The 10,557-nt window shown below is 37.7% G+C and overlaps 1 protein-coding gene across 3 annotated transcripts; it reads right to left on the bottom strand.

The window, feature by feature from the left end:
• Positions 1 to 391: 391 nt before the first annotated feature.
• LOC113128829 (uncharacterized) lies at positions 392 to 8,697 on the bottom strand. 3 transcript variants are annotated; one of them, XM_026304419.1, is made up of 9 exons: positions 8,570 to 8,697; positions 5,792 to 5,862; positions 5,356 to 5,694; positions 4,684 to 5,010; positions 3,741 to 3,851; positions 3,226 to 3,258; positions 2,229 to 2,273; positions 2,076 to 2,117; positions 392 to 1,956 (listed from the first exon to the last, which is right to left on the bottom strand). In XM_026304419.1, exons 2-8 carry the CDS (start codon positions 5,856 to 5,858, stop codon positions 2,083 to 2,085), a joined length of 957 nt encoding a protein of 318 aa, XP_026160204.1. In that variant the 5' UTR covers positions 5,859 to 5,862; positions 8,570 to 8,697; the 3' UTR covers positions 392 to 1,956; positions 2,076 to 2,082. The 3 variants fall into 3 exon arrangements, with proteins under 3 accessions (XP_026160204.1, XP_026160203.1, XP_026160205.1); XM_026304418.1 differs by having other exon boundaries at positions 392 to 1,965; positions 8,570 to 8,696; XM_026304420.1 differs by lacking the exon at positions 3,226 to 3,258 and having other exon boundaries at positions 8,570 to 8,695.
• Positions 8,698 to 10,557: the final 1,860 nt, after the last annotated feature.

The following is a 10,557-nucleotide window of genomic DNA, read 5'->3' as shown; positions in this document are numbered from 1 at the left end:
GAAACATTTTAAGTAGTGCACCATTATCAAATGATATTATCAAATATCAGGAAGAAGAAAAAATAGAACCCAGCCAGTGTGTGACAACATCTTGGTCATGTCTGTTATTGTGAAACAGGCAGGGAATGGCCAAGAAAGTGACATTACAGTCATCATGTCTGGACAATATGCACTTCTGGACATTGCTGAAAAAAAAAAATTCTTCATGAGTGTGCAAATAATAATAATACACCATTCACACATTTTGCTTATTTAATTCAAAACAGTTTTAATAACATAAGATCAGTTCCTGGTTTCTAGTGTATGCTAATCATAAAACACATAAGAAATACATAAACAGGACTAATGATTTAAATTCACACATAGCATAAAACTTCACAGACACAAAAAACTGTCCTTACAGGCATCTCTTTTTAAATGATCAGAAGAAGCTTAATTATTTACAACATTTCATTATTTCTACTGCTGTTTTCATTCCCAAAGGTCAATGATTAACACCCATAACTTTGTGTTACAGTATCAAGATTAATCATATGTTTTTGAAGAACAGAGTATTCTGTTGAGGCCTGTCCCACTACCAAGCATATCCTGTATCAAAATCAAGCTCCTGAAAGTCTAAAAAATAAAAATAACAGAGCTGGTCTCAGATGAAACTGAATAAAACCTAAAACCAGTTTTAGGTGGTGATAAGAGATAATGTGGCAATGAATCTACAATCTGCAGCTAAATCTTTCATAAGTACAATCTCACAAAATCAGCCTGAGGAACACAAACATGTTTTCGTCTTTTATACATCACAGAAAACTTTTCAATATTTACAGGTGGCTGGAGATCATGTGACACATGAACCACTAATATTTAGCTGTGAAATCTTTGCAGTGGTCAGAAACAGGGATATGAAATTTGCAGGGTTAAACTGTTCTCAGGCAGGAAGAGATACCACTGGCTTCGGATTATAAACCACAAATGAATTCCACTGACAACCTTTGTGTCTAAAGCCAAACATAGCTTATTCATTCCTAGTCACACAGACTCTGATGCCTCTCACTTCCAATATTGTCAAGTCCCTGATAATATTCTAAAATGTCTGTTCACTTCTTAAATTCATATTTGTTATGTGAATTAGCAGCTCTGTTTGTTTTTTCTGAAGCTAAAATATTTTATGAAAGCTTAATCATTTCTCCTGATGTTAGTGGAAGTACTGCTATAATATACTGTAGGAAACCCTGCATATAAAAAAATAAAACCTGAAAAATTTTTCTATTACAGAAACTTTCTATTTACTTTAAGTGAGGAATGATAAACCTGCAGCTGAACAGTCTTCAGCAAATACGCTATTTACTTCAACATCTATTATTGAAGCTTTTCTAAATGGCCCTATACACTGGTGATCTAGAACATTGTCAGTACAAAAGCACTGGCTTAGATTTGAGCGCCAAAGGCATGGTTAGAAAGACATACAATAAACACACATTACTGAGTTATGTGCAAAGTTCAATCGATGTACAGCAGATACAGAGGCTCACTACCAGCTCCTGTCCCAATGTCATGATTTACTCATAATATTGACATATTAAGAGGAAACACAAAGGAAGGCCAGTGCTGTCAAAAACATATCTAAACAACCTATGTCATGCTAGAAACAACAAAGTGTCACCCTGAATTTAAAACAATACCCATACTTGTTTATAGCAATGTTATATTTTGCTTTTGTTTTCAGGTCATTGGACCTGAGCCTATCACTGATTCAAAATCAGGCAAAACCTTTTCTTTATAGATTCAGACCTGATTTAAAGATGTTTACTTAGGATGGTAAGTTGTTAAAGAGTTCACAGCTTCTCCAACAAATCACAGTAATACAAGTTAGTCCTTAGTATATCGTTTGCAATAGAAAAAAGTAGAGCAGTGTTTAGCAAACAAGTTGGAAGTGCTCAGCGGTTTGAGACGTGGTGCCTCCTGCAGAAACACAGAGAGAACGAGACATTAGGTTTTTAATACTGTCTATTTTACTGCCAGTACACACACAAAATAGAAGCAAAACTCATTTCAACTGTTTGTTCGAGCACTACAATTACCTCAGATTTAGCTGTTTTCGGTTTCATTTGTTCCCAGATCACCTGAAATCAGTTAATACCAAACGTTAAATTAAATGCATGTGTGCATGTGAAAACAGTAATAAAACAGACCTGTATTAGTTAGTGAGTCAACATGCTGAGATTTAAACGTACCTTGCTCAGCATCTAGTTCGCATCTACAAGCCTGGTGATGGTCTCCTGAAACAAATACATATAAATAAATAATAAATATAAAAATCTAAACCATCAACATATTGAGCAAGTTCATTATTAATTACAAGTGAGAAGTAACCAAGCCCAGTTTTCCACAAGTCATGGAGAAATACAAAATGCCCAGTGTAAAACATTCAATAGGCACTTTACAAAAAAAGAAGAAACCCAAGAAAATCCTTATGAACAGCACTTGGCGACAGTGGAGAGGAAAAATTCCCTTTAATGGAAGAAACATCCACCAAAACCATGTGACTGTACTTCCCAGGACACAAGCAGAGAAAGGTCAACATACTCTGATGCCAAGTTAGTGCAGGGACAGTGAAGTTTCAAGTGCTCCAGTGCAGAGAATGACTTAAAGGTGCAATGTATAATATTTAGAGTGACATATGGTATTGATAAATGTGTTGTCATTAGTCTGTAATCAATCACTGCATTTTCTGAATCTTAGAACGAGCTTTTGAAATCTGCACAGGGAGCAGGTCTCCTTTATGTAGGCAGCCATGCTGTGCCACCATGTTTCTACAGTAGCCCAAAGTGGAAAAAGCAAACACCGACTCTAAGGAAGAAATCTCGTTTTGGTTTTAAAAGTAATAGCCACTGTACCCTCCCTGGAAATGGGGGATTGAGGTTTGAGGGGAGCTCAGAAGGATGTATTCTGCAATCTTTCTACCAAATGATGCTAAATCTTTCATATTTAACAATTGTACCTCTAAAAGACCTTTACTCATTTTGAACAGCTAAATACAAATAAATCACCAAACACCATACATCGAAATGTCAGCAGGTCTGCAGCAGATAATTAGTGTTCAAAGTTTAAAAGAAATGAGTAGATAGAGCCCTTAGGTAAACCTCTGTAGGTGTTTTGGAAGTTATCCCTTCATGCTAAATTAGAAATGAACAGAAAGAGCAGTAATAGTTTGTTCAAAGACGGACGTACCCATAAGGGGTGTTGTAGACTGCCTGCGGGGTTCTGTCAAGACAATGACAGAAAATTCACAAAGTTCACACTCACTCTGTTGTTGTAAACTGATGAAATGTTGATAGTAGCTACACTGCCTAAACCGACCTGGCAGTAACAAATAAAATACTTTCTCATCCTGAATAACGAGGCCACTTGCCAGGCGTTATTTGGGTTTTTCCACCTCCAGTTACTGTTGGTTTCAGATTTTACAACCTGTATTACTTTCTTTTAGCTCTAATTGTTTACAGAACAGTGAAATCCCATGATACACATTACAAACCGAAATGAATTCACACTATACACTTCCAGGAATACTAAAATCCACATCAGCACTGGGTGTCTAAGAGTAGTCTGAGTTCAAAACCTGCCTCTAGGAGCATTACACCACATTACACCAGCAAGAGCTGTAAATGTCTGATTCTATAGTGTCATAATTATGTGAAGACACTTATTTTGACACAAAAACCTAATTAGAGGCTGTGGATACTTACGTTGAGATCGCCTTTTATGAAAGAACACTGCCAACAACACTAGGATCAGCGCGCCGATGACCAACAGAGGAGGGATAACTTTGGTGGCAAGTCCTGCATTTTCTTTCTTTTCTAAGAAATCAAACAGAATAATAAATATTTATTGTTCTGATAAAAATGAAAATAAAAGTGCTGGTCAAAATGAGGTTTGCATAGTGGGAATTTCCCTGTGTAATACTTCATCAACATACATTCACTTTCCCTTTCCCACAGAGGGGTCTGCACATTATCACACAGTGAACATTTTATCTTTGTAGACAAAGTAAACATGAAGCAGACAGACTTTTACTTGGATTACAGTATTGTTGCAACAGTGTGACAGCTGAATCAATACATAGCTTATTTTGAAGGTCCCAAGTGAACAGTAAAAAAATAAAAAAATAAAAACTACATTTGACTTGAGATGCCGTGTCTTATCAGATCTGGACATTCATGCATAGTGTCCTTACTTTGTCCAATATAGACACATGTTTTTATTGTGAAGTGTGTATCAACCATCTGCTGCACAAATGTTGGTTGTCTATCTAAGCACAAAACAAACATACTTTAGTATTGTGGAGGAACTAAATTGCTGCTAGTCTACAAATCCTCCAAGTTTTCTGAAGAAATCTATATCCAGCTACTGTTATTTTAGTGGTTCAACAGTCAGGTCTGTCTGTTTTACCTTCTAGGCCAACAAAGCTCCTTTCAGCCCTTTATGACCCCCCACAGTGCAAACAAGAAACATGCACTAGTTGGCTCTGCTTCCTCCAAGTTGAGCAATCCTAGTGTTTATGTAATAGTTGTGTTGCTTCAAATTCTGGGTAAATCATGACTTTATATGTAACTGTGGCTGAAACTACTAAAGGACATTTCATGCTGTGCAGCAGGACTGAGTGATTGGTGCTCAAGCAAGGACACATACCTTCCTTTCTTTCATGCTTTTCACTTGTCACCGGTATGTTAAATGTGGTCTCAGCCTCTTTGCCTCCACTGGCGTTGAACACCTGGCAGATGTACTTGGAGAAGACGGATCCTTGCAGCAAAGTCAGCTCGCTAGAGAGTTGAACCAGACCACTTGTTGTCTGCTTGGCCTCCATTTTAGCGCTTTTTGTCCAATCTGTGTTGTACTCATCAAACCAGCGAATTTCACCTTTTGGGTAACCACCATCAGATTTACAGATCAGGGAACCACCTGTGTTTAAAGTGATTTTCTCAGGAATGGAGCTTATAGTTGGCACTTTGTATTTGGCTGAAACAGGAAAATGGAAAGCAAATATCAACAGGCTGAACAAATTATTTGTTGAGGATGGTATTTGACAAGCACTATGAAGTACAACATGTGTTAAGTAAGATAAATGATCAAGACACAGGCTAATGTAATTATTTCTGGATGTGATTATTTGTCATACAGAAACTGGAAGTAAGTAAAGACAGTGAACTGACACTGGAAAATCCCCTGACCTCTAAACAATTTTCATTCCATGAAAATTAGCAGAATTTCAAATGAGTTTACAGGGTTGGTTCTTAAAATATCTTTTTTCTCTCTGTACCGAATAAAATGTTTCACTGATCAGCCATGGCTGGAGGATCTGACCTGTGACCTTAAGGTTGGTGTCACTCATGTCATCACCACTGTTTCCGATCACCATGCATCCATAAGCTCCACTGTCCACCACCTTAGTGTTGGTGATGAGCAGAGATACATTCATGTTCCTGTTGTTCCAGGATGGTTCAGCAAACTGAAAGCCTGGCTGTGATGTAATTTCTTCTTTGTTAAACATCAGGACGGGTTCATCAACTCCCTCTTTCTTCCAAACAACCACCCGGATCTGAAAGTCTGATACTTCTTCTGAGTGTTTGACATTACAGTCCAACAAAGACTGCTGGCCATACTGTCCCACGCTTTCAGTTGTGCATTGTACTTTTACAAATGCTGTAGAAAAAAAAAAAAGGATGGTAAATGGATAAGAGAGAACATCTGTGACATCAGCATTTCACACTAGAAATTCTCCGATTATAGTAGATTTTACCTGCATTTGCACGGATTAAGATGACAAATATAATCGAGCATAGAATCCCAATGGAGGCCATGTTCATTTACCTAAGACAACAACAATAATAATAATGGAGCTGTTAGGTGTACCTGCAGTGTTTTTACAGAATGATGACTCAAATAAACAGAAAAAATGATTTGGGTGAAGCTCACTGGTTTAGGAGTACACTGGAAAAAAAAGAAACAAAACCACTTGGTCTTTTAGAATATAAGGCTTTTAGAATAACTACACACTAATTCTTGTGAGAATCATTTGAATGAAACTGGTTTGCTCTAAGAGCAGTCAGTGTTTTGTGAAGTCCCAGTACAGAGCTGTTTGGTGGTTTAGCTTGTGCTCACCAGCAAATGACCTGTTTCCTTATTTTTCTCCAGCAACTGTAAAGATTCTTATATCTCTGTCTCCATGTGTCTGTTTTCACTTTTGTTCTTTTCTGTAGCTTGATATGATCATATCTAGTGGGTAAAAACTGTGTGTTTGTGCACTTTGCTTACCAGAGAGGTTGGACTACCCTCATCTGGAAAAGATGAAACACAGATAAACCATCACTGAAGCTGAATGCACCGTCTACCTGTGTTATCTACTAAATCTTGCTTTTTGTTATTTCAGTTTTTGATCAGCTTTGAGAAGACTTGTGTTCTAGTGCCCGACCTCATGTAAACATTGGCCTAAACTCATTAAACCTTTTAACGCTCACACAGTTCTCACACCTATTTTTCATTCTTCCTGAAAACAACAACAAAACGGTGGGTGGAGTCCTGCAGGGGGGGCCAACTCCGATCCTGGAGAGCTACAGCTATCCCTACCCTACTCAGTGCTGATTACCTGGACCAGGTGTGTTCAGCCAATCAGAAGCTGGAAGGGGGAGCATTAGTTGGCAGGAGCTATCGAGGACTGGAGTATAACATAAAGAGTACAGTATAACCAGTATAATATGCAGTACATGTACAGTAATGTACAGTATAATATAAAGAGATTGCATAGATATGTTTCATGACAAAAGCATGTACAGATTTGTCATCGCACTTTGAAAGTGGCAGAATAAATGTCTTTCTAAGAAGCATCATTTGTTCCACAGTCACAGCTGAGCAGAAAAAAAACAAGATTACATTTGTCTGTCTGTGTGTGGGTGGGTGTGTTTATTTACAGTATGTTTATTTTTGCTGGAACACACACATGAACCAGATACTCACTGTCAAACAGATTGAATTATATGCTCTTGTCCCCTTTTTTTTTTTTTTTTTTAAACAGACACACACTGAAGACAAAACAAAAAGTAGAAATGATTCTGTCTTAACAAAAAGCCCAAAACCTGCTTGACCTGCTGTGTACTAACTTGTTTGTATTTTACACTGCACAATACAGAGACAGTCATACTGAAAGAGAAAGTCCATTCAAAACTTTTTTTCCACACAACTTGAATGGTTTTCTTCCTCTACACAAAGTAAAGTCAGAAGATGTTCACGTGAGCTTGTTGTACATGAGTCTTTGATGCTGACCTGCTGACGCCTTATTGTTTGATTGTTGTTTTTGTATTTATGTCTGCATTCATTCCTGGCTACGTTCCTTTATCTGTACTTGTTGCCACACTCTGTTGCCTTTTTGTAAATGATTTGGTTTGTCACAATTTGAACCCAATAATATGTGATCTACCTCCTTGAGTGCAGCTTTTTCAGCCACGTGATTGAAAGGAAATCAAATAAGATTTGCCAAAGGGTTTTTTCCTTTTATACCAACACAAAAGAGCCAGCACTTCCTTAGGCAACTGGTGGCTGTGGGTGTAACTTCAAATTCTTTTATAACCAAGCTGGACAAATGCAAGTTACTTTCCCAATACACTAACCAAGCCTGTGCAGCTGTGCTGTGGAGGATACTTGACTAAATCTTTGGTAATAGATCTGTGCTCCCCACATACACCCCATGCCAAGATTTCATCTCCCACTGTACTCTCACACACTGAACATCCACATCCTGCTTAGCCACGAAAACTGACAACAGATGAAATGGAGCTATGAACTAACCCACTGCTCCTTTGTCCTGTCGTGATTGCTTTTCTAATAAAGATGAGGGACAAGTTTGAGGGTTGTAGTTTTGTTTTAGTGTAGTTCCTGGTCACCACACTAACTAAACTGTACCACAACTACAGGCCTCAGCCTTAGAAGAAGTCACCTGATTTATTAACACTATCTGCAGTTGTTATTTGAGCACATGCAAACTTCCTTCAGCCAAAACGTCCTCATGATGTCTTTTAATTGCGTTTGCATTAAATTTAAATGTCACCTAAACACCTCTTGTTGACAAAGCTGAATTATTTACCAATGAGAAACACCTTTTTCAAGAAGCAATGCAGCACACAGGTGGATCTTATTAGGTAGGCTACTTGTAGGAAACGCGGTCAAAGCATCGGGAATACACATCCTTTCTAGATTTTGTTCAAGGTTTTGAATGTCAAAACAGTCGAGCAAAAACAAAAATCACAAAAACACAAATCGAGGCAAAGCTGCGTTTTACCGAAGCTCTTTGAACGTCACAGCGCGATGAGTCTGATATTTGCGTTAATTTTTTTACCAACAAGCACAAAATCCTCGATTATTTCTTATCTGACATGAAATACAACATCAGAGTCCGGTGTTTAGACATGACACATGTCTGTCACACACACACGCTGCCTCACCATGACGCTCTGTGTCAGAAAACGTGTCGCATCAAATGAAAGACGCTCTAATATCAAGAGCAATAATGTGATTTCAGACTCACCGCACACGCTCCTCTGCAGGGATACGGGTCTGTTGGAGGGTGAACTGTCGACTGAGTTCAGATGAGCGCAGCACTCGCTTTTTTTGCGTGTTTGCTGGTTTGCTTTCAGTTTCAGTATGACTTATCGGACCAGTGGTTAATTGCGTTTGCATGAGCTGACATTCATTCATGGGCGCAGCAGGAGACTTTTTGTTTTAGACCAAAGCTCAACAGATGGTCACAGTCAACACGGCGGCATATCAGTTTTTATCCCCGTTCTATGAAATAGATTTTCACCAATGTGTGATGTTGCATTTTATATGTTTGGACTTGGGAATGCAGATATAATCCGTATCAGGGTTGTTAAATCTCTGCTGCTGAAGGCAAAGAAATAAATGTGAATAAAACAAACACATTTGGGTCAAGGTCTGAGATTAAGTGCTGATTTTAGGCTCTGAGGCTGTGGTTAGGAAGGTCAGTGAGATTGGAGACAAGTTATAAAAACAAAATACATGGCAAAGTGACTCACAGATGCTTTCACTTGCGCCAAAATCTGTCACAGATTTTTTAAATTGGAGCAACACACAGTGAACTGCTTTCATCGTATCCTCATTTCTTTCTGGACACTAGAGGTCATCCACAGGTGAAGAAAACTACAAATACAACATTATGTTGTGTATCATTTTATTGGATGAGCTGATGTAAAGTTGAGCGTCTCTTCAGAGTTGAATCATGTTTTTATCAGACAGCTGCTCATAAACATTTCTAGAAACTATTTGGAGTCAGCATAGAAGTTACATCCAAATCACTGGTAAAATGAAAAAAAGGGATTACATGAAACTGAGTTACAAGCTGGAATATAGTTGTTTTTTTTTAGCAAATAATCAGAACATAACATGCTTTGCTCACAATTATCTTACCTTAAAGGTGCAATGTGTAAAGTTTGAAAGATTTAGCGGCACCTAATGGTGAGATTACAGAATGCAACCGTCTGGGTAGACCTCGCACCCAATTCCATTCCCCCAGTTTCCAGGTACTGTAGTTGTCATCTCTAAAGCAAAATGTGATTCCCTGTACAGAGACAGTGTTTGGCTTGTCCAATCTGGGCTACTGTAGAAACATTGCAACTCAGGAAGGCAGCCTCCATGAAAGGAGACGCACCTCTAATGTAGCTTTAAAGGTTCTTTCTAAGATCATAGAAAATGCAGTGGTTGGTTTTCTCTGGTGGTTACATACAGATGAGAGTGTATTTCTGAAAACTATATTGCATTTCTACTAATAAATTGTTCTAAATATTATACACTGGACCTTTAATATGTCTTTGGACAGTTGTTTTGGACAGGGCTTGTACTCTATTGTCCATATACTCTTATTTTTTCCTTTTACCTTTAACCTATTCTGCTTTCCTTAACATTTTTGTTTTTTCTTTCTCCTTATAATTGTGCTTGTAACTTTGTCTAGACTAATATATCTTGTACATATAATTAGTCCTTTGTATTTACATATGTGATAAATGTGATTTGTTATAGTCATACATTATAGCTCTTTCAGTATTTTTATTTTAACTCACTGAATTGTTGCCGTGAAGTTATTTCCTTTGAACGTCGCAGCGCGATCAGTCCAATATTAACGTTTATTTTTACCAACAAGCACAAAATCCTTGAATATTTCTTCAGACATAAAATACAGCATCAGAATCCAGTATTTACACATGACGCTGAAATCTGTCAACACATAAAAACTGCCATGTTTTGTAGGCTGGTGCTTTAAATCTAGTTGTTGACATGTTTTGACATTTACCTACATGAAAAAATAAGATGATGGTTTAAAGGTAGAAGGTATTATATTTTTAATCACAGCCTCATTTTAAACTTTCAATGTGTTTTGTCATTATGCTCAGCACAAGTTTGCTACATGAGGTAGTTTTAAGAAAACTACCACCATAGTTTTGCAGTAATCTACCCAGAATTATTAGTATTGTAACATTTTGGTTTAACTGTGGAGTCACA

The sequence above is a fragment of the Mastacembelus armatus genome, chromosome 1, assembly GCF_900324485.2.
Source record: "Mastacembelus armatus chromosome 1, fMasArm1.2, whole genome shotgun sequence".
NCBI classification, from domain to species: Eukaryota; Metazoa; Chordata; class Actinopteri; order Synbranchiformes; family Mastacembelidae; genus Mastacembelus; species Mastacembelus armatus.
Note: the sequence above shows the minus strand (reverse complement) of the source record. Positions and strands in the feature narration are given on the sequence as shown.